The sequence below is a fragment of the Patella vulgata genome, chromosome 4 (genome assembly GCF_932274485.2).
Source record: "Patella vulgata chromosome 4, xgPatVulg1.2, whole genome shotgun sequence".
Classification (NCBI taxonomy): domain Eukaryota; kingdom Metazoa; phylum Mollusca; class Gastropoda; family Patellidae; genus Patella; species Patella vulgata.
This window is the reverse complement of record NC_065882.2, coordinates 4,427,465-4,452,574: the sequence shown is the minus strand read 5'-3', so window position 1 is coordinate 4,452,574 and position 25,110 is coordinate 4,427,465. Positions and strand designations below refer to the sequence as shown.

General features: G+C 36.3%; 1 protein-coding gene across 1 annotated transcript; it reads left to right on the top strand.

Moving 5' to 3' along the window:
• Window positions 1-24,667, top strand: LOC126817366 (spindle assembly abnormal protein 6 homolog). The gene is made up of 16 exons (XM_050544302.2): window positions 1-601; window positions 2,345-2,405; window positions 3,269-3,348; window positions 5,282-5,386; window positions 6,162-6,336; window positions 7,120-7,197; window positions 7,861-7,980; window positions 10,279-10,395; window positions 11,018-11,287; window positions 12,393-12,536; window positions 13,212-13,337; window positions 13,928-14,009; window positions 16,152-16,264; window positions 17,487-17,600; window positions 19,967-20,121; window positions 21,121-24,667. The coding sequence occupies exons 1-16, from the start codon at window positions 537-539 to the stop codon at window positions 21,341-21,343; spliced, it is 2,028 nt and encodes a 675-aa protein (XP_050400259.1). The 5' UTR covers window positions 1-536; the 3' UTR covers window positions 21,344-24,667.
• Window positions 24,668-25,110: the final 443 nt, after the last annotated feature.

Sequence of the window (25,110 nt, the reverse complement as noted above, 5' to 3'; positions counted from 1 at the left end):
ACATGTCTGGGCAAAGAACTAGCGGGAGAAAACATGTCATAATTACTCGATAAACTCTATTAATCACTAGATTCCACTTTCAAAACAGGTGTATTACTACGTTAAAACTGTTCATTCGTTGTTTTGGAGTATTGGAAATCTATGGAAACTGAAAAACTGTTTCTGTGAAATCTAGAAGTTTATTATTTACATATTATTTTGATAAAACGAAAGTAGGCATATTCACATAATATTAATACATGTACATGTACATTCCACAGGAAAACGAAATTGACATCCAACCATCTCTTTACGGTCGGCTTAGCCGTGTTTTTCAAATGCATATTGGATAATGCACACAAAGCTTAGAATAAAAAAAAAACAAGATAGATATTTTAATTAGTGAGCCAGTGGAAGAATACGTTTTCAATAGAAACGTCCAGCCAGCATTGTGTCAATTCCATCATAGATGATTATATGATATTGGTTTGTGAAATGAAAGTATGAGTTTAGTAACTTTATGACACCTGTACTTAATTGGTTGATGTTTTAACACAATGGCCGACCAACTCTTTACAAAAAGGCTTCCAGTTGTCTTTAAATATGGAGACCGTGAAGATAGGTATTATTTATTTGTTTTATTTCAAATTTGGAGATAGTTTTAATTTTAATAAAATAGAATTATGTTTTGCGATTTTTTTAAGCAGTAATTTAATTCCAATTACCTTAAAGATGGGTTCCCAGAAAAGTATTTGTCGGGTGGTTATTTCCAATAAAAGTATGGCAATTTTGGTATATACATGGAAATTAGAGATATCCAATCTTACTAGAAAAATACTGGATTCCCCGAAAAACACTCATGGAGCGTATACAGGACAAAAATGTAAGGGTTCCCCTAATCAACAGCCCGACGATTTAGAATTTCTGCACGGGTGATGTCAAAGGTCACACGCGAACATTGAGCGCTTGATGTACAAGTTGATAAACGCTATGAAGAGTTAGACGTACCGGTACAACACTTTCTGAGATAAAAATGACGGAAAAAGACGCGGGGAGTGGATAATCCGAGAAATTAATTAGGATTCGATATTTGTAATAAATAGTAAGCGATTAAAGACAACATTGTCTAATGTATGCAATGAATTCTCCTGTGACATCCAAGACGTGACGTAAACATGACCTGGTTTGATCAAATTTTATTAGCAGAGCATTCCTTCGCAATTACAATGTTTGAGAAGGATTTGAAGCATAATTATGACAAATTAATTAGTTTGAATATGTTTTTAGTCCATATATACCATTAAATCACCCAGTTTGTACGCGGGAACCCATCTTTAAATGATATTTCTTTTATAAGATCATGTAGAAGGATTTGGGTGATATGAAATGGAGTTTAACTTCCTGCTGTTCTGCCCTGACTAGGCTAATGAAGACAGGCATATGCCATACAGTGCGCTGTGAGGGAAATTTTGCCCGGGCAGCGGCACTACAGCCTACTCTTATATAGAATTCTAACTGCCAAGGGATCTTTTACGTCCACGCCAAAGGGGACCTTGTTTTTTGTCCCATCCAAATGACCAGACAGCTCTCCTTGCACCGGGGATCACGTGGCTAAGTGGGTAAGACGCTAGCTCGCTAGCCTGGAGGTCGGGTGTTTGATCCCTGCATTGGCCGAGAAAGTTCATCCAGATTTTCTGGCGTGGTTTCCCCTTGTCAGTGATGCAGGACGGAGGACCTGACAAGGAAAGCTGTCTAGTCGTTCGGATGGGACGAAAAACCGAGGTCCTGTGTACACATTGGCGTGCACGTAAAAGATCCCTTGGCAGTTGGAATTCGATATAAGAGTAGGCCGTAGTGCCGCTGTCCGGGCAAAATTTCCCTTATAGCACACTGTATGGCGTATGCCCGTCTTCATTAGCCCAGGTTAGGAGCAGAACAGTAGGACGTTAAACTCCATTTCATTTCATTTGTCCTTGCACCACGGATAAGTGGAAACCACCTCGGAAAATCCTGATGAACTTTATCGTCCAATGCAGCGATCGAACACGCGACAGCCAGTGTCTTAACCACTTAGCCAACATAACTCTGGGGTTTGGGTGGCTGTGTGATCTAAAGTGTGAGCTTTACATATAAGGTCAGTCATTGATTTCCACCTTGTACATGATGGGGTAGGGACACCTGTCCAACCTCGTGTGTTTTCTCTGGGTCTGCCAATTTACTCCCACTGCTACAGATCCTTTCCTATGTGCAAATGAATTATTGAAACAAAGGTCTCTAGTAACTCAGTATCATCCAAAGTCTTCGATTCTGGAACAGCAAAAAGCAATGCAATGTATATTGATTCAGTATCTTCTTTCATTTTCAGACGGAGTTGTGTCAATATCAGAATGGAAATACAGTTAACAGCATCAACATTATCTAGGAAGGTATAATTTGACGACGTTTTTGATTGTAGTGAATACAAACCTAGATTTTACCCTGCCATTTTGGGGGGGTTGGGCTGTTAAGTGGCTAAAAGCATGCTTGCAAAGTGACAGACAGTACGGTCCGGCGTAATTCAGGAACTAAATCTGCCTATTGCAGATCTTTCTTTGAGCATAAAATGTTATCTAAACTATTAATTAGATATTTATTAACATGACAAGACCATAATCATTGGATGCTCTAGATTTTAACTAGATTAGAACGGTTCGGCCATTTAATGATTTAGTCAAAAATGGAGAAGTGAGGCTAAGACTCAAATGACCAATATGATAGTTACAATCAAAAACGATTTTGCTCAAAATAAAGTAATTGTAATGAAATTTTCAATATTCATTTTGTATTATCTATTTTTGAAATGTTATTGGGAGAATGGTCAGCCCTATATCTAAATCTTATATTATGCAACTTTAACCTTGTGGGTTTTCTCAGGGTCCTCTAGTTTCCTCCCACATTTAAGACCCCCCATGTGCAAGTAAATTACTGAAATATAAATGTAATTGTACTATATAATTTGCCTAGTTTGAGTTGAATGGAAATTAATAGACTGTGTTTATGATCATTTGAGATGAAGAAGCCTAATGACTTTCAATTGGTCATTGACCTGAGATGAAATTCATTTTTATATGCCCACATTGAAATGTGGTCGTATATAGTTGTCACCCCCATCCTGCATCCACAATTGCTTGTGGGCGCTCTACGGGCTAAAGTTAATATCCGATTGACTTTGAATTTATATACATTGTTTAAGTTTATGAGAGGAAGAATGTTTCGTTGCCTGGCAACCTATCTTGTTTGTATGTTTCAGGAATTGTTTGTGTCGCTAACTGATGATAAAGATTTGTTTTTTCTTTACACTCTACGTTTAAACGAAGAATGTTTTCAAAGGTAGGCTTTACAAATTTATGTTTATCAGTTTTATTCTGACTTCATGCCTACAACATATATTCACTTGTTATTTGTACGATTAGACATTATTGATTTTTTTTCCATGTTCAATCTATGAAGGGAGCCACGGTGGCTAAGTGAGTAAGAGGCTAGCTTGGAGGTCACGGGTTTGCACCAGGTTTTGACCGAGAAAGTTCATCGGGATTTTCCGGCGTGGTTACCCCTAGTCGTTCGAATGCCATCAAAAACCAAGGTCATGTGTACACATTGGCGCGTATGTAAAAGATCCCTTGGCAGTTGGAATTCGATATAAGAGTAGACCGAAGGACCACTTTCTGGGCAAAATTCGCCTTCATTAACCCAGTTGGAGCAGAACAGTAGGATGTTAAACCCCATTTCATTCAATCTATGAAAGATTTTCAATCCATGGCATTTATCTAATCCTTCATGGTTTAATCCAAGCAAATACCTGCTTAAATTGATTATCCAAGGTTTAATTAACAAAACAATTTAACCAAAATATCATCCTAAGATAATCTCTTGGCTTCGATTCAACAGCTTTAAAAAAATTGTAAGATAGGATCAAAGGATCTATTCATAACAATGACTGTTGATTTGTCTCTTTATTTCAAAAATGCAGGAACAATCATTAAAAGTTATTATATCTATAATTCTAACAACCAATACATCACACAGGAACATAACATATCATATTGTAGTCATTACGGCCATCCACCTAATTCATGCCTGCCTCCATATTGTGACATGCCTTCGTTCAGCCTTGGGCTTCACAGCTCCTCTCCAAAAGCCTAAGACAATTTAGGCTAAATAAAGTTGATGATCACAGATAAATAACCATAATAATACATTCACTGTAAACACAACTAACTTGACCATTACACATATGATATTGTATCTCCAACTCGCAGCTATAAACCACAGCTACTTAATATTAACAAAATGAGGCCCATCAAAAGATGCCATAGGTAGTGCTCACTTTTTTATGTCGTCGGCAGAGGATGTCAAACTTTGGGAAATTTTCAATTGATAATATCTGTATCGATACGGAACGGAATTGATAATATCTGTATCGATACGGAACGGAATTGATAATATCTGTATCGATACGGAACGGAATTGATAATATCTGTATCGATACGGAACGGAATTGATAATATCTGTATCGATACGGAACGGAATTCAACCATATTTAGACTGATATTCATTTTAGAGATTTAACTTTGAAAGGGATTCCAAATTCCTCAATTAAACATGCATTATGCAAGAGCAAAATCTGTGTATTACACGTCTTTCTTTAGACTGTTTCAATGGCATTTAGTAATTGAACTAGAGTATACAGGTCACAATTCTATGGAATACAATTACTGCTTTTTACTGAGCGACGTTTCGACTAGGCTTCTCTAGTCATTATCAAGCTATGATAATGACTAGAGAAGCCTAGTCGAAACGTCTTTCTTTAGGCCTGAAATGTTATCTAAATTATTAATTAGACATTAATTAACTTATCCAGACCATAATCAACTCTCGATGTCAAGGCTAGCCTTCGATGTAGGCTGGATTAGATTCCTATATGCCGCTAACGACCAAAGATAATTAAATCAAAAAAAAGTGGATAATCGAGACTATGCTGTTTATATTAATGATTTTAGTAATGATGACCGAGACTATGCCAAAATTTCACCCACTTCTTTCTCGGCTCATAGTGGATCAATTTGACTGAAATTTTCAGCAAATTACCTTTACACTATCTAGTTTTTAACTATTATAGCGAGAACTGCCATCTCTTTATCTTATCTCCCATAATGTATCTTTAACAATCATCAACTTTAATATGAGTATAGATGATACAGCAGTAATCTTTAATATGAGTACAGCAATAATCCCTTGTAATTTATGTTTAATTTTATTTCAGTTTGAAAGTACAGCAAGGCCTTTTGGTTGATTTTGGTGCATTTCCCCAGAAATTTATCGATCTGTTAGAAATGTGTTTAAAAGAAGAACATAAAGAAGTACCCAAGTAAGCAATCTTCACAATGAACCGGTTCTCTGATGAAGATTTCTATTCAATAATATATCAGGGCAGGGCGATTTACCCAATACCAATACTACTCAGTACCACTCAATACTACTCAGTACCACCCAATACTACCCAATACTAATATAAATGAAATGAAATGAAATGGGGTTTAATGTCCTACTGTTCTGCTCCGAACTGGGCTAATGAAGACCGGCATACGCCATACAGTGTGCTATGAGGGAAATTTTACCCGGGCAGCGACACTTCGGCATACTCTTTAATCAAATTCCAACTATCAAGGGATTTTTTACGTGCACACCAATGTGTACATGGGACCTCGTTTTTTCGTCCCATCTGAACGACTAGACATCTGTCCTTGTCAGGCCGTCCATCCTGCATGACTGACAAGGGGGAACCCTGCAGGAAAATCTTGATGACCAACTAATATAATACTTCCATTAGGTAGTATGTGGTGGTGTTTGTTACTATCGGGTAGATTGGGTGATTGGATGGTCTAGTGGTTTAACAGGAAATCACAAAGTCTTTCATTGAGTCAAGTGGCGTAATTTCGATTCCGCAATTGTACATAACAAGGTGTAGGGTCGTCTGTCCAATCTCGTAGCTCCTCCGGTTTCCTCCCACTGCTAAAAACCCCTACAACACACAAGCAAACTATTGAAATAAAACTGGACCATATGTTAGTCCCGAATTGACCTAGTTCTGTCGAGTGAACGTTATACCCCAATATTTAATATTTATAATTATTCTCTTTCAGGTTTGTTTTACATTTTGTTACTCAAAATTCATTGGCTGGCGAGAAGGCTGTAGCCATTTTAAACGTGGTAGAAACGAACCCATTTAAACATTTAACTCATCTGTCATTAAAATTTGTACCAGGTACCGACGCTGATGTTAAATCTTATTTAGCAGATTGTTTAAAACAACTAAAGGTAGGTTTTATACAGTGTTGGAGGGAGGGGTCACCGATTGTTAAAAATGATGCCTGTTAAATTGTAAGTTTGTCATTGAGTCAAGTGCCTGTCCAATCTCGTTGGTTTTCTCTATGTGCTCTGATTTCCTCCCACAGCTAAAGACATCTACGCTCAAACAAATTATTGAAATAAAATAGAACGATATATTAATCCCGAAATGACCTAGTTTGTGTCGAGTGCCATTTCTCTCTCTCCTTGAACAAAGTTAACAGAGGGAGATTGGATCTCTCCTTGGGTATATTGAAATGGACTTGTTCCTCTCTCTCTCTCTCTCTCTCTCTTATAGTGTGTCGTTTTATCTCAACCCTTTTTCGGGATCACACATACTAGGTGTTTTCGACCAAAATCGTCGGTTTAAGACTTAAATGTCAATCATCTGGCTTAGTGTCTGTCCTCAAGCGGAGTTTATTGTAGACATACTGTTTGAATGGCATTTAGTAATTGATCACATTAAAAATAAACACAACAGTTCTATGGATAACAATTACTGTATTTCTATTAAAGCTACAAGCGAATCATTGTTGAAACGTAGTTTTAATAGAAATACAGTAATTGTTATCCATAGAACTGTTGTGTTTATTTTAATTGTAGACAGCGTGAGTTTAGTATGCATTAGTAAAATGATGATTACAAGATGGTAGCCTAATCATTTCTCTTTGAAGTGTGAGAAATATTTTAATTTAATGATATATTTTATATTTTTAGACATGATGTTTTGTATTTATATTGTTTTTTGTTCAGGAAACGAATTGTACTCTACATCAAAGATTAGAACATACAAATAATACTTTATCTAGTCAACTTCATACCACACAAGAGGTAAGTTTACTTTATCTTGTCAGCTTCATACTACTCAAGATTTAAGTTAAAGTAGCTAATATCATCCAAAACCTTCGACATTGAAAACACGAATTATCTGTCAATTTTAATCAACATTGATGCTGTGATCTTACCGAGAAACGATGGGCTTCTGATATCCAATATTTAAGACAAAATAAGCCTTTTAACATTGCTACACGAATCGTGTACCATAATGCGTTTCAGTGCCATATTTGTAACAAGGGACTCGAAGACTTCAACCAAAAAAGGTTTTGAGTAATCCGGATTCTGAATGTTATGAATTACGACATCAATCAGCGGTCTCATCACACGATTAGTATTAAAACACAGATCCTATTTCGTTTTGTTTTTTATAGTTCAAAATTTCGTTTTACTTGTCTTTATTACACTAGGATTTGGAAAATTTGTTATATAACTTTATGACGTTCTGGTTGATGTGAGAGATTAGCCAATGAAACAGTCTGTTATGGCAAGTTTTTGGCGTAGCCCACTTGAAACATCAACACTGGTTGCGTAATCAAATGTCTAACGTCATAGGGTCAAAAGCCATTCATGAAGTGGAGGCCATAGAAAGTAAGAAAAAAAAACAAAACGAAATATAGATCTGTATTATAATCATCATGATATTTTTGTTGATTTTAGACTTTAGCTTCCCGTACAGCAGAGTTAGATAGATTACGAGCTGAATGGTCGTCCAGTATGAATAATGTTTCATCTAAACATAAAGAAGATATGGCTTTAGAGAAAGAAAAATCCATACAGGTAATTGCATTTCGATGAAAAATCCATATAATAGATTGACAATATGGCAGTTCTGTAAAAAAAATCCACACAGGAAATCAACAATATGGCAGGTCTGAGAAAAATCCATACAGGTAGGGTGACCCGTGCACTCTACAGAAAGTTGGTCTCGACACGGCTAAATGTGCACACTTCAGTTGCGTGTCTCGAACTGATTTCTGACTACCCCGCACTCTCTTTGAGTCGATAAATAGCCATGGCACGTGCAATTCTCTACAAATATATCAACTATTACAGCCGTAAAAAATCTATTGTTGACGATTTTGAATAGCAGTAAAATTTAGCTTCTTGGTTATTACAGCAGCTTTAGAAAATACGTTTCTTTTATTTTTTAAATTGCTTTTATCATTAACTGTACCGTTGAGAGCGGCATCTTTTGGTTTAGTACAAATAATATCTCTGAATCACTTTCGTTAGCAGGAACATGATACTAGCAGTAGTTTCATTTTACTTTTACAAGTTTCTTAAAACAATTGTTGAGTTGGCTAAAGTGCTTATTTCTAAATTCAATTTCTTGTTCTAGCTTTCTGTTATGTTTCGTAAAAAAGTAGTATTGATTATCCCGACTTGTCAATTAGACGTAGAATGGTCGATAGACTGGTTAAGCGAGACTAATTACAAAACAAGGGCACGTAACCTATCTTTTAATCAAAAGTGTCTGGATGTTATGGACGACACTTGGAACCAGTTTTCAGTCTATTATTTATAGATGATTAATGGTCATAGCTTATTAAGTACAACATGATCGTTTATTTAGTGACTATAATTGTGTGAAACTGATTTGAGGCTTGGCATATATATAAATATTGTGGCGTAATTGTCGAGATATTTGGAGATATTGATTTATGGTGGGTCACCCTAATACAGGAAATTGATAATATGGTAGTTTTAAGAAAAATCCCAAATGGAAATTGACAATATGACATTTTTGAAATTGACAATATGACATTTTTGAAATTGACAATATGACATTTTTGAAATTGACCATATGAAATTTTTGAAATTGACCATATGAAATTTTTGAAATTGTCTATAGCTGAGGTTGTGTTTTATGCCCATAGCAGAATTTTAAAGATTCCCCTGAATTTGGAAATAGAAATTAGAATTTGTTAACTGGGCAAAGTTTCCCTCATGATTTATGCCCACTTTATTTGGGATTAAGGGGTGAGGCTGCCCGAAAAATTCTTTCTAAAATTTTAAAGCTAGTGAATTGAAGATGGCACAAGTAGTTAGGAAATGTAATAAACAAGGGAAAACTAACATTAAAAATAAAGAAAAAAAAGTTGTTGCCAGGGTAGCACATTTTTTGGAAAAAGTATGAAAAATTTGGGTACACCATATCTCTGACTCTAATAAAGATAAATGTCTCATTTTCGGACTGCTTATTCTTTAATGATAACCCTTAAATCAGAAAGAGGGTTTTTCTCTATAATTTTCATAGTTTCTTGGAAAATGATGTTTAAAACATTTGCCTCACCACAATATTTTGTCTTTGGAGAAATAATTTGATAACTTTTGAAATATTAATGATAATTCAAACTGCTTTCTGTCTGATTCTGTGGTAGATATTAATTTATATATCCTGGCAATTTGGCGAAGATATCTTAATTAGTTACAGAGATATAGTGTACCTATGTTTTTCATAATTTTTTCCAAAAAAATGAGTTACCCTGGCAACAACATTTTTTAAATGCTAGTTTTCCCATGTTTATTACATAGCTTTAACATTTGTAACAAAGGGTGAAGTCTCTGCTGTCCTTTTGACCTAACCGCTGTTTCTAACATCGATATAAATATTGTTAAGATAAGCTACTGCCATATTGAAATGGTCATGTCGGAGAACCCGCCGACCTTTAATTTATTTATTTATTAGTATTCAGCTGTCATCATAATTCTTTTTATTCAATATCAATAATATGTAATTTCATACCTCACCTATAAATTGGTTTAGGTTTCTGATGAAGTCAGTCAGTGAGTTGAGTTGAATAGCTCAACACAGAACCATGGAGGCAGACGTGAATTAAGACGATGGCCGTATGGATTACAATATTATAATATGTATTGGTTGTTATACATGTACTGTAGTTTAATGTTTGTTACCGTCGTACCGTCTTGCTGAATTAAAGAAGTCCAATCCACAGTTATTAGATGATCTGATTATGTTACACATTTCAGAATAAAAAGTTTCGGATAACCTCCCCCCTTCAGAAAATTTGAATGATGAGAATATAATTTGTATTTTTTTTTTCTATTGACCAGATGCAGTCGAGTTATCAACAGAAATTCGATAGAGATAGACGAGAGATAGAACAAGCTCATACTAAAATAGTCAAACAATTAGAGAGTAGAATCTTCGAGATAGAGGGTATAAACAAGGTAATTAGACAAGGGTTTCACAATGACGCGGGGAGTCACGGTGGCTAAGTGAGTAAGATGCTGGCTCGCTAGTCTGGAGATCTCAAATTCGCTCCTGGTGTTGGCTGAGAATGTTCATTGGGACATTTCCAGCATGGTTTCCCTTATCCGTGGTGCAGAACGGAGAGTCTGACAAGGACAGCTGTCTAATCGTTCAGATGGGACGAAAAACCGAGGTCCCGTGTATACATTGGTGTGCGGGTTAAGGATCCCTTGGCAGATGTAAGAGTAAACCATAACGCCCCTGTTCGTGCAAAATTTCCCTCATAGCACACTGCATGGCGTAAGCCCATCTTCATTAGCCAAGTCGGAGCAGAACAGTAGGACTTAAACATTTCATTTCGATTCCCCGCTTGTACGTGACAAGGAGTAGGATCGCCTGTCTAACCTCATGGGTTTTCACTGGGTCCTCCAGTTTTCTGCCACTGCTAAAGACCCCTACGCACTAGCAAATTATTGAATGAAATTGAATCATATGTTAGTCCTGAAATGATCGAGTTTGTGTCCAGTGGACATTAAACCTCATTTCTCTCTCTCTCTTTCTCTGTCTTGATCGCGTATAAATTAATAATTTGTTTTCCAGGATTTAACAGATAAAAAATATAAATCCGAGTCACTGATCCGAGAATTAAAAGCTAAATTATCGGGAATAGAAGAAGAACATGTGCGAGCTAAACAAGAAATTCAATCGTTGAGAAAACAGAACAATACGTTAGATAGTGAGAATCACGAGAAGGAGAAGTTGATTAATCAGTATAAAACACGAATAGCTGTATTTGAACAAGAATTAAAAGATAAAGAACAAGTTATATCCAAATCGTCCGATTTACTGGACTCCGAACAAGAAAGACAAGTAAGTATAGTTTCCTACAGTCTTCATATTAAATTATGAGATTGACTTTCTCAGTGCGCTTTATTAAACATCCATCACTGTAACCCAGGGTATCATTTAAACTTGAGTATTTAGCCTCAATTTCTTTCACATTCATTTAATATCAAATCTTTGTTTAAAAATCGTTTAAAATCTCCAAAAATCATCTAATTTGTACTTGTGTTCGTTTTAAAGCTGACCATTCAGTTTTGATAATGAGTGTCCAATTTACAAGTGTTTAATTTCTCGATCACTGATATTGATATATAATGATTAATTTTTGAACAGTGGTCAGGAAATTAAATACTTGTAAACGGGTGTCCTCGCTGAGGTAATTCCCACCAGGTGTCGCTAGTAAAAACTCGGTTCCACGTGACCTGATCGATGGTAAGAGAACTGTATCGGTATTAAATTCCATATTAACGACAAAAACTAACGTTTGTCAACACACGAGTTCGTAATGAATGTACAGGAAAACTGTGCTATAAGGTAAACACGTAGGACCGCCTCGCCAATAAATTATGTTCCTTTATCTTTAGCGAAGACGCCCATTGGACACTCATTATCATAATTAATCAGTCAGCTTTAAACTGGACACAAGTACAAATTAGATGATTTGGGGTGATTTTAAATGATTTTGTCAGGGATGATGTATAAGACCCTGTGTCGAGTTGTCAGGGGTGATGTATGTAAGGTTTATAGATGATGTGGGTATTGTTATTTAGATGGCTTTAAACTTCACAGAGTATCATGATGACAAGATATATTATATTATAGAGATATATTACTATATTATTATATTATAGAGATATATTATTATTTTATAGAGATATTATAGAGATATATTATTATTTTATAGAGATATATTACTATATTATAGAGATTATTATAGAGATATATTATTATTTTATAGAGATATATTACTATATTATAGAGATATATTATTATATTATAGAGATATATTATATTATAGAGATATATTATTATTTTATAGAGATATATTACTATATTATAGAGATATATTATTATAGATATTATATTATAGAGATATATTGTTATATTATAGAGATATATTATTATTTTATAGAGAAAGATAGATGAAGATTTAGAAAGAAGATGTAAGGAAATCAGTAAATTAGAAAATAAAGTGAAAGCTATGTCAGAAGAATTAAAGAAAGGAAATGAAATTATTAAAAAATTACAAGGTGAAATTAAAAATTACCATGCAAAGGTAAGTTTATAATTTTATCTGGTTCCGTGCATGTGATAATATATTTAAAATTTCCAAACTTATTCAGAAAAAACAACCATTAAAATTTGTTGACATACTAAAGATAACTGATTTGATATACCCTATATATATAATATGTTTATTGCTTGCAATGTCTGCGTTCCCAGGTTTATCTTATGGGTTTTATTTGTGTGTTGTGCGGTCCTCCTGCGCTTACTGTACTTGAAACATTATGCTTTTCTCTCTAATTAGTGCGTAGTATCATAAGGGCTGTCATTGAGTCAAGTGGCATGGTTTCAATTCCCCACTTGTACGTAGGGGGGGGTGGATGGCCGAATGGTTAGCACGTGTGCACTGTATCATAAGGTATGTCATTGAATCAACTGGCGTGGTTTCGAATCCCCGGTTGTGCGTGACAAGGAGTAGGGTCGTCTGTCCAACCTCGTGGGTTTTCTACAGGTCCTCCGGTTTCCTCCCACTGCTAAAGACCCCTACGTGCAAACAAATTATTGAAATAAAATTGAGCCATATGTGAGTCCCGAAATGACCTAGTTTGTGTCGAGTGGACGTTAAACCCCATTTCTCTCACTCTCTCTCTCTCTCCCCCGCTTGTACTTGACAAGGAGTAGGCTCGTCTGTTTAATCTAAATTTTCAATCTATTTTTATTTTTGAAGGTAAAATTACGGAGTCAGATAGCAACAGAACAAGAAAAACTATTGGGTGAAAAAGATCAAGAATTAGAAAAACTACGACAAGATCTAGCCAGTACAAAAGACACACTTAAACTAAAGGAAGAAGGGGTAAAATTATTTTTGATTATTTTATAGATTTAAAGATATATCCTCCCGAAAGTATTTATCTGGTGGTTATTTCCCAAAAATAATGGCAAATTTGGTATATATGAAAAGTAGAGATATCCAATCTTACTAGAAAAATAATAAATTCTCTGAAAAACACCCATGGGGCAACCACTAGGCAATCATATCAGGGTATCACTAACTGGCAGCCTGATGGATTATTGTCTGCCAGCTTGGCTTAAAGACAGGTTGTTAGTCTTGATCGAATGGTTAGACAGTGATGGGAACATTGAGGGGTGTAAACGTAAAACAGAATCGGCAATTAAACGACAAAAAAGAAGTTAGCAGAAGATAATCCAAGAATTTACTTAGGCTTCGCTTCCCCAGTTGTATGTGACAAGGAGTAGAGTTGTCTGAAATAAAATTGAACTATGTGTTAGTCCCAAAATAATCGGGTCTGTGTCAAGTGAACATTAAACACCATCTCTCTCTCTCCTCTCTCTCTCTCTCTCTCTCTCGCTTTTTGATCATGGTCTTGGCTGAGAAAATTCCTCAAAATTTTCAAATCTGTGAAATTGTATGGTTTTTTCCAGTGTCAGAAACTGAGTGAAAACCTTGAAAGTACGACACAAAAACTAGAAGAAAGTCGACAGTTATTAAAAACAAACGAAAATGGTATGTATTATTGTATTACTTGTATATTGTTAAAGGCTCAATACCACTCTTGTTGTAACAGAATAATATGTCCCAATCTTTATTCTGGTCAACAAATTGTACTAATTTACAGTATTCCAACTAATTAATGATACAAATTTCATCTTAACACACCTAATTTAAAAAATTGGAAAAATTCAACTAAATGATTTGAAAAGCCTGACGTAAACCTTTTCAAATGTGACTTGGATTTAAAAATATTTTTGAACCCTACGGACAAGTAAAATAGGATGTAATGGATAATTTACACAACAGGTAGGACACTTAAACATCTAATACTTAGAATAAGGCTAATATTTATTTACTGGAACTGTCAAGCCAGCAAGAGTGTTATTGTCCCTTTAATGTAGGGTTCGGTTTATAAACGTAGATATAATATTACATACTTAAAGGGAAAAATAATCTGGAGGTATCTTAAAGAGACACCCACCTTTTTGTCAGGTTCAAAAATAAAAATGTTGATTTTATTGGATTGTATATGTTGATTGTATTGTGGGCTGACAGTCTGCTTCTGTATAAAGCTGGTCTTGAGATATAACCATATATGTGGCTAAGTGGCTAAGACACTGGTTGCTAGCCTGGAGGTCGGGTGTTCGATCTTTACATTGGTAGAGAAAATTCATCCAGATTTACCGACGTGGTTTCCCCTTGTCAGTAGTGCAGACAGGGAGGGCCTGACAAGGACAGCTGTCAAGTCATTCAGACAGGATGAAAAACCAAGGTCCCATGTAGACATTGGCGTACCCTTGGCATTTGAAATTGAATATACGAGTAGGCTGTAGTTGCTGCTGCCAGGGCAAAATTCACTCATAGCACACTGTATAGCGTATGCCTGTCATCATTAGCCCAGTCAGAGCAGAACAGTAGAACGTTAAACTTCATTTCATTTGTATTATTTCTCTTGTTATTCAGTGGTTTATGCTAGGTTCCCACTGTTGTGTGATGCGTTACGATACGATTGTCCCTATTGAGTCCACGATCTGGTACGTGTAGATACGTTTCAATACAATCAACATGTTGCTACGACTGACCTCAATATATGGTAAGACCTGATAGGATCACCACGATTACTCTGTGATTAAAACCATGATTTTAATTGTAGCGCCAATCAGTCATTGTTTGTTGAGGCGCTCAACCGCACGCCTGAATGTCGACCAAGTGGAGATTTTCCTTCCTTGCCTTAGGCTGACCTTAAAAATATCTTTGTTTCACCAAACCCGACCCACAATCGAGGAGAAGGGTCGGTAGGTCGGTTTTTTTTTCAGATTTTTTTTTTAAAGTTAGAGAAATCAATACAGAAAACTTTTTAGCTGTATACTACAGATTCATTAATTTTGTTTAATGAATTTGGGGTCTGACGTAAAAAGTAACGAACTGAAAGTTTTTTTTATTAAACTTAAGAGCTAATTTGACAGCTTAATAATTTTCCGGGTGGAAACATTCGTCTTCTTTATTCAATTGGCAAAAAAATAAATGAGTGAATGACATCGGGAATTTTTCGGGATGCCCGACTCGCAAACGATTTGCCACGAACTTGAAGTGTGAACATCCTTCAACACGTTTTTAACGATACTGCGGGTTGTGCCTTCATTTTTCTCGAAAACGGATATTGAAAATATCGTCGTCATGTTTAAAACTACGCACCACAGACATAGAAGCAGAATCATTTCGTGGGAATGGACGTGTATTCGTCTGCAACCATTTTGTTGAGAAGCGACACCTATGACGCTTTCGTCTTGATCAACCAGTTTCAATAATGAATCAAACCATAGCCATAGTAAAGGGAAATAACTCTCGTGATATATTTCAGGTTGACACACAAAATAAAATAAAAAGATCGTGGAAAAGTGCAATAAAATAATTTAAGTCGGGGGTGGTTTTAGTTAGTCGGTCGCGTTAGGCGAAACAAAGATATTTTTAAGGTCAGCCTTAGAATTAGAAATTGCTCTCCTTATGTATTGGAGGGAGTGATTTTTTCAGTTTGTTGATTCAGATTAAGGTGAGCTTTTTTCAGCTCTCCCTTAGAACACAAACGAGTGGTGAATCATGCTAGTGGGAACCTACCATCCGTGATATGATTCTATTTGTTTATATTATTTCTAGTTATTCAATGGTTAAACAAACAGATAAATGAACAGCAGATCAATCATCATAGAGTCGGGACATTTGAAATGCCGTCAGTAACGGCTAATCAGAGACCTGGTGGAAATGTTATTGTAGGTTTTATTACTTTCTTTTATTTTATTATCCTGTCTGAACGAAGTTGTGGGGGTTGGATGGCTGAATGGTTAGCGCGTGCGCGCTGTATCGTAAGGTCTGTCATTGAGTCGACTGGCGTAGTTTTGATTCCCAGGTTGTACGTGACAAGGAGTAGGGTCGCCTGTCCAACCTCGTGGGTTTTCTCCTGGTCATCTAGTTTCCTCCCACTGCTAGAGACCTTTTATAGCAAGTGAATTATTGAAATAAAATTGAGCCATATGTTACTTTGAGATGAGTGGACGTTAAACCCCATAACCCTCCCTCTCCCTACAAATATGGTGTAAGTGGTTTCCACCAGCCGGTCAATTCAAATCAATTTATGTCGACTATAAATAAGTAGCATAATTGGGATTCCTGATTCTATTTGCCGTATATCTGGTAACATGTACATAACTATACTGATGTCCAAAAGAAAGTATACACACTAAAAATATGACTAAGATTTGTTTAGATTAAAAACATTTGATAAAGCATTACTGAGTTTGTCTCTTGCGTCCAAACTCAACATTTCTAAGCAAAATAAAAATGTGAAACAAATTGACATTCTACCCAAATACCGTATACCATGGAAAAACAACTTAGTTGATGCAGCACAAAATGCACAGTGTATACTTTCTTTTGGACATTAGTATAGTATCTGGTTACTGATTTCCAATAACAGTGATCCCCTACCTTCCAAATCATGTCAGAGCCACGGTGGCTAAGTGAGTAAGATGCTAGATCGTTAGTCTGGAGGTAGCAGATTCGCTGCCAGTGTTGGGCAAGAAAGTTCATTGTGATTTTCCAGTGTGGTTTCCTCTTGTGCAGGAAGGAGGGTCTGACAAGGACAGCTGTCTAGTTGTTTGGATGGGACAAAATAACAAGGTCCTGTGTATACATTGGCGAGCACATAAAAGATCCCTTGGCAGTTGGAATTCGATATAAGGGTATGCCATAGCGCCGTGTCCAGGCAAAATTTCTCCCTCATAGCGTACTACAAGGCGTATGTCTGTCTTCATTCGCCCAATTGGAGCAGAAAAACAGGATGCTAAACCCCATTTCATTTCCAACATGTCAAAGGGTGTAGGATTTTTACGACTGAGTCTTCGTGTTTTCATTTGATCTAAAGTTGAAGTAGATAGAGACATCCCCTTCATATGTTAATGTCAGTATTTATGATAAATATATTATTTGTTTCAGCACAATTATAGTTCTTCTAGTTATGGTTCCAATCATCAACATGGTGATTCTCGTCTACCTAATACTAATGTGATGATTCCACGACCTATACCAAACCAACATAGACAACCTCAGGTACAATATTAAATAGCACTGTGTATTGCCGTCATAAATCGTATTGCCGAATGGTTAGCATGTGCGTGCTGTATCATAAAGTCCGTCATTGAGTCAACTCGCGTGGTTTCTATTGTCCAGTTGTACGTGACAAGGAGTAGGGTCACCTGTACAACTTCGTGGGTTTTCTCCTGTTCCTCCGGTTTCCTCCCACTGCTAAAACCCCCTATGCACAAACGAATTATTGAAATAAAATTGAACCATGTTAGTCCCAAATGTATATCTATATTTGACTGTATGTGATGTCTGTAATGACTGTATATCTATATTTGACTGTATGTGATGTCTGTAATGACTGTATATCTATATTTGACTGTATGTGATGTCTATATATGACTGTATATCTATATTTGACTGTATGTGATGTCTATATATGACTGTATATCTATATTTGACTGTATGTGATGTCTGTAATGACTGGAGGAGCCACAGTGGCTCAGTGAGTAAGATGTAAGTGTTGTCCATTTTAACGTTAAATGATTATATGGCGCAGATGGTCTAGTCCATGTATTATCTTGGCTCGCCAACCTGGAGGTCCCTTGTTCGATATCTGTATTGACCGAGAAAGTTCATCACGATTTTCCGGCATGGTTGCCCCCCTTGTCAGTGGTGCAGGATGGAGTGCCTGGCTAGGGATAATGTCTAGTAGTTCGGATGAGAAAAAACCGAGGTCTCGTATAAACATTGGTGTGCACGTAAAAGATCCCCTGGCAGTTGGAATTCGATATAAGAGTAGGCGATAGTGCCGCTGCCTGGGCAAATTTTCCCTCATAGCCACACTGTATGGCGTATGCCCATCTTCATTAGCCCAGTATAGGAGCAGAACAGTAGAACGTTAAACTCCATTTCATTTAATTTCATTTCATATTGGCACATGAAACCAAAATGGGAAAGATTTTTCAAATTTTTGAAATTGAAAGCAACAATTTTTTATATTACATTGTAACTTTAAAAAGTGTATAAGCTATTGATCACATTAACTGATCTGAGGCCAGCTTGTGTAAAATAAATTTAAAAATGTTTCGTGTGTATCACATGATAATATCCTTTAATTTTATTTACATTAACAATCATTGCCGTAAATATGTTAACAGCATTTCTGACATTGGTTTTTTTTGGGGGGTTTTGTTTGAGTTTTTTTTTTCGATTATCCGTAAACCTTTTTATACGCCCACATTTTCATGTGGACGTATTATGCCGTTGCCCCTGTCCGTCCGGACGTCCACAATTGTTTGTGGACTCTCTACAGGTCACAATTCTTATCCGATTTCGACGAAACTTGAAATATAGGTTTATCCCCAAAAGATCTCGGCTCCTTTCGATATTGGCATGTATCGGATCGAAACTTCATGGATTATGGCCCCTGTTTGTACGAAAAATCACGTTTTTAGCTTGTGGACCCTATAGAGGTCACAATTTTTATCCGATTTTGTTGAAACTTGAAATGTAAGTTTATAACCCAAAGATCTCAGTTCCTTTCGATATTTGCGCATATCGGACAGTAACTTCCTGAATTATGGCCCCTGATTGTACGAAAAATCACATTTTCAGCTTGTGGACCCTATAGAAGTCATAATTTTTATCCGATTTAAAAAAATGTTCTATTATATCACCGTTACACCCTAAGGATGACTGAGTTCGAATTTCGTGAAAATCGGCCCAATTGACAGACAAAATGGCCGCCCTTCGTTCCCAAATAGCGTAAGAATATGGTATATCAAGGTTGTGGACCCTATAGGGGTCACAATTTTTATCCGATTTTGTTGAAACTTGAAATGTAAGTTTATAACACAAAGATCTCAGTTCCTTTCAATATTTGCCCATATTGGACCGTAACTTCCTGAATTATGGCCCCTGATTGTACGAAAAATCATGTTTTTAGCTTGTGGACCCATTAGAGGTCATAATTTTTATCCGATTTAAAAAACCGTATTATTATATTACCGTTCCACCCTAAGGACAGTTGAGTTTGAATTTTGTGAAAATCGCCCAAAATTGACAGACAAAATGGTCGCCGTTCGTTCTCAAATAGCGTAAAAATATGGTATATCAAGGTTGTGGACCCTATAGAGGTCACAATTTTTATCCGATTTTGTTGAAACTTGAAATGTAAGTTTATAACACAAAGATCTCAGTTCCTTTCGATTTATGCGCATATCGAATTGTAATTTCCTGAATTATGGCCCTTGATTGTAGGAAAAATCACTTTCTTGTTAGCTTGTTCTCTATCCATCTCTCGAAAATGTGGGCGTATCCTGCCTGGCAGCCGCTGGTTGTATTCTTGGAATATAGCCTTTGTGATGTTTAATATATATCTATATTTACAGGTACAATATGGGGGAGGTGGTATAAGAAGAAGTGCTATTCCTACAACAACATCCTATCGACAACAAGCTCCACCACCACCTATACCAGAAGAAATACGACCTAGTAGTTTTAACGCTTCTCCAGCATCAACAACACACACTAGTGATAAAGAAAAGTAAGTATATTGACCAATCTTAAAAACAAAATTTATAGATAGTGACCTATAGGGCTAAAGTTGTCAGCAAGGTTTGCTATCAACCAAGTTTTTAGTTCAGAAATGAAATGAAATGGGGTTTAACCGAAATGAAATGAATTAAAATGGGGTTTAATGCCATACAGTGTGCTATGAGGGAAATTTTGCGCAGACAGCGGCACTATGGCCATGGGCGTGGATTTAGAATCGGAACGGGGACGAATAGGTCTCTGTCCCCCCCATGATTTTGATCGCCAGGACAGATTTTCAGGTTTATATTCATATGAATGTCCCGTTAGTCACTGATCTTCAGGATATCTTCTTCCTTAATTGTATGTAGTCAATTTTTCCATATTGTCATCATATTACCCCTAGTTACAGCTTCCATCAAAATAACACTGGTACAGTAAACTGTTGTAATTATTATTTTGGTTTGGTAATGAAATGTTCCAGGGTTCGTCCGTCCCCCCCAAAAGTTATGACAAAACCACGCCATTGACTATGGCCTACTCTTATATTCAATTCCAACTGCCAATGGGTCTTTAATGTGCACACCAATGTGTACACAGAACTTTGGCTTTTTATCCCATCCAAACGACAAGACAGCTGTCCCTGTTAGGCCCTCCGTCCTGCATCACTGACAAGGGAAAATCAAGTCATAAAATCCAGCTAATGAAGATGAGCATACCCCATGCAGTGTGCTATGAGGGAAATTTTGCCTGGGCAGCGGCACTGTGGACTACTCTTATATCGCATTTCAACTGTAAAGGGATCTTTTACGTGCACGCAAATGTATACACGGGACCACAGGTTTTCGTACTATCCAAACAGCTAGAGAACCATCTTCAAGTACAACGTTAAACACCATTTCATTTTGCTGAGGGGAATTTTACGGTTGAAAAATTATGTTTTCATGGTATTTAGTTTCCAAAATCAGAGTTGATTGTAGTAAAACTGTTAAAATATTTCATTTCGTTTCAGTAATCCCCCGATTGATTTGAAATATTTACAGAAGAGAGATGACGCAATACCTGTACGTGGTTTATTAAATCGTAGTAATTCTCCACCACCAATATCTTCCCCAAACTTAACACCGCCAGTAACTAGTGGTGTTAGTAACAGAATACCACAACAATTGATTATACCTAAAACTAATACACCGCCATTAGCTTCCGCTTATTTTGGTCAACTTAAACCAAGTTGATTATTATTATTATTATTATTATTATTTAAAGATACATTATGGGAGATGAGATAAAGAGCTGGTAGTTTTCACTATAATACTTAAAAAATAGATAATGTAAAGGCAATTTGCTCAAAATTTCAGTCAAATTGATCCTCCCTGAACCGAGTATTTAGCGATTGAATTTTGGGCCTAGCCACGATAAGCATTACTGAAGTCGGTACAATAAAAAACATAGTCTTGTTATCCATTTTTTATACGCCCACACTGAAATGTGGTCATATATTGTCGTCGCCCCCGTCCGTCTAGCGGCCTGACGTCCCAATTGCTTGTGGATGCTCTAGAGGCTAAAGTTAATATCCGATTGACTTTAAATTTATATACAGTGTTTAAGTCCATGAGACAAAGAAGCCTATTGATTTTCAGCGATTTCCGATAATTACTGCCAGAGTTATGGCCCTTGATCACTTCAAAAAAATCTTGTGGATGCTCTATAGGCTTAAATTAATATCCGATTGACTTTAAATTTATACACAGTGTTTAAGGTCATGGGACGAAGAATCCTATTGATTTTCAACGATTTCTGATAATTACTGCCAAAGTTATGGTCCTTGATCACTTTGAAAAATCTTGTGACGCTCTAGAAACTTAAGTTATCATCCGATTGACTTCAGATTGATACACAGAGTTTAAGATCTTGAGACGAACAAGTATATTGATTTTCAATGAATTTCTATGATTTGAACAGCTAAATCCATGATATTAAAAGTTTCGTATACTAAACGTTAGCATGGGGCAGAACTCTATAAAAACCAAACAAATTCTAATGATTTTCTGATAATTACTTCATGAGTTGTTACTCTTAAACAGATTTAAGTGTATTATAAATGTTTCATTACCGAAAAAAGTAAAAATATGCGACAACACTTGTTGACTGCCCGGACGATTTAGCTGCTGTGGACGTATGTTTGGTTGCCTGGCAACCTATCTTTGATTTAATCAGAAGCAGTAGACCGGGTTATAATTTAGTAAATATCGCAGGCTAGTGATGCCACCGTGAGTTGATTATGGTCTTGTCATGTTAATTAAAGTCTAATTAATAATTTAGATAACATTTCAGGCCTAAAGAAAGACCTGCAATAGGCGGATTTAGCTCTTGTATAATGTATGTTTAAAGATGCATTATGATTATGTAAGAGATAAATCGGCCTATTACAGGTCTTTATTTTGGCTTCAGATGTTATATCAAATGAAATGAAATGGGGTTTAACGTCCTACTGTTCTGCTCCTATACTGGGCTAATGAAGACGGGCATACGCCATACAGTGTGCTATGAGGGAAATTTTGCCCCGGGCAGCGGCACTATCGCCTACTCTTATATCGAATTCCATCTGCCAAGGGATCTTTTACGTGCATTCCAATGTATACACGGGACCTTTTTTCGTTTCATCCGAATAACTAGACAGCTGTCCTTGTCAGGCCCTCCGTTCTGCACCTCTGACAAGGGGGAAACCACGTCGGAAAATCCAGATGAACTTTCTCGGCCAATGCAGGGATCGAACATCCGACCTCCAGGCTGTATCATACAGTCTGTCATTGAGTCGACTGGCGTGGTATCGAATCCCCGGTTGTACGTGGCAAGGAGTAGGGTCACCTGTCCAACCTCGTGGGTTTTCTCCGGGTCCTTCGGTTTCCTCCCACTGCTAAAGACCCCTACGCGCAAGCGAATTATGTAAATAAAATTAAACCATATGTTAGTCCCGAAATGACCTAGTTTGTGTCGAGTGGACGTTAAACCCCATATATCTCTCTCTCTCGCTATCAATCTGATTAAAACACAGATCTATATTTCATTTTCGTGTTTTATACTTTCGATGGCCTCTGCCTATTCCAGGTCTTGATTTGGCTTCAAATGTTATATAAATTATTATGTAAACATTTATTCACATAACAAGCCTATAATCAACTCTCTAGACTATCGGATGGCAGAGATTTAACTGGATTGAAACACCATCGCCATTTAATGATTTAATTAAAAATGGTGAATCAAGGCCGAGTCGTGATTAACAAGTACCATTGCTACGATAATAAATAATCTATGTCACATCTTGTCAAAACTTCAAACAGTGATAACTTCACTCAGAATGAAGTAATTTGAATGAAATTTTCAATATATTAATTTTGCGTTATCTATTTTTGAACTATTATAGCAAGAACGACCAGTTCTTTATTTAAATTCTACATAATGTATCTTTAAGAATTATTTGTGTTCATCATTATTATACATACAAATCAGTCCCATTTATTACCTTGGGGGGGTCGGGCGCGAATAGATAACTTGTGTGCTTTAAATCACAAGGTCTGTCATTGAGTCAACTGGCGTGGTTTCGATTCCCCGGTTGTACGTGACGAGGAGTATGATCGCCGGTCCAACTTCGTGGGTTTTCTCCAGGTCCTCCGGTTTCCTCCCCCTGCTAAAGATCCCTACACGTGAGCAAGTTATCGAAATAAAATTGAACCATATGTTAGTCCCAAACTGACCTAGTTTGTGTTGAGTGGACGTTAAACTCCATTTCCCTCTCTCTCTCTCTCTTTGGATTCAACCAGATTAAAAAGAGACCCATCAAAGATCCTACTGCAAATTAAATTATGGGCGTCACTGGTTTCTAAGTGTTTGTAAATACTGACCAGAACTGAACCATATTTGGACATTTATAATCGTTGTTAGAGATTCCGCTTTCACAATATTGTAGTATACAAGGGGGTCGAAATCACTCTCACTTGAATATCATATTCAAAATATTACTGAAATCCATGCACTGGGATACTTTTAAGAAGGGTATTTGAAAATCTCTAAAACATTTGTATGTCTTATAAATTAACATTTGAAATCGTTATTTCTCAGCGATGGCTCAGCACATTGTAATTGTATAATAAAGTCTCATTATTTTGAAATCGGCAAAGATTTCGTAAGTGTTATTGCCTCTTTATATCTTAACCTAATCGCATAAACTTAAACATACATTATGCAAGAGGTAAATCTAGCAATTGCAGGTCTTTCCTTAGACCTGAAATGTTATCATTTATTAATTAGACATTTATTAACATGAAAAGACCATAATCAACTCTCGATGACATCTTATTTTGAATGGATTTGAATCCTATCTGCTGTTCAACATCTGTTGATGATTAAACTCAAAAATGGATATCAAGACTTTGTTAATTATCGTGACAGCGCCAACAATGACAATCAAGGCTACGGGAATTTAAAACAAGATTTTCTCAGCTTACAGTGAAGCAATTTGACTGAAATTTTCAGCATATTCCCTTTACATTATTTAGTTTTTAACTATTATAGTGAGAACTGCCAGCTCTTTACCTATCTTCCATAATGTATCTTTAAAGAATAAATTGCATGAAAGATTTGTACTTAAACCGTGTTCATATATTTTCATTATTGCAAGATAAAACTTGTATATTAATATAATTCAATGTTTATAATATTTTATTACCTGGTTTTGTAAATATCTTAAATTATTCTGTATAAAATAAAATAAGATTTAATTGTTGCTTTTGTGTGATCTTCAAATGATTGGATATGTTGTATCAAGGACAGATCTTGATGGTGCATTAGTATACCTCAAGTCTCCCTCTTCAGCTAGCGGGGTTGGATGGCCGAATGGTTAGCACATGCGTTGTATTATAAGGTCTGTCATTCGGTCAACTGGCGTGGTTTCTAATCCCCAGCTGTACGTGACAAGGAGTAGGGTTGCCTGTCCAACCTCGTG

Excerpts from the sequence above, each read along its gene's own strand:
- LOC126817366 (XM_050544302.2), top strand. The coding sequence starts at position 537 with ATGGCCGACCAACTCTTTACAAAAAGGCTTCCAGTTGTCTTTAAATAT. Across the intron at positions 2,406-3,268 it reads CATCAACATTATCTAGGAAG|GAATTGTTTGTGTCGCTAAC; the intron begins GTATAATTTGAC and ends TGTATGTTTCAG. Across the intron at positions 13,338-13,927 it reads TTAAACTAAAGGAAGAAGGG|TGTCAGAAACTGAGTGAAAA; the intron begins GTAAAATTATTT and ends GGTTTTTTCCAG.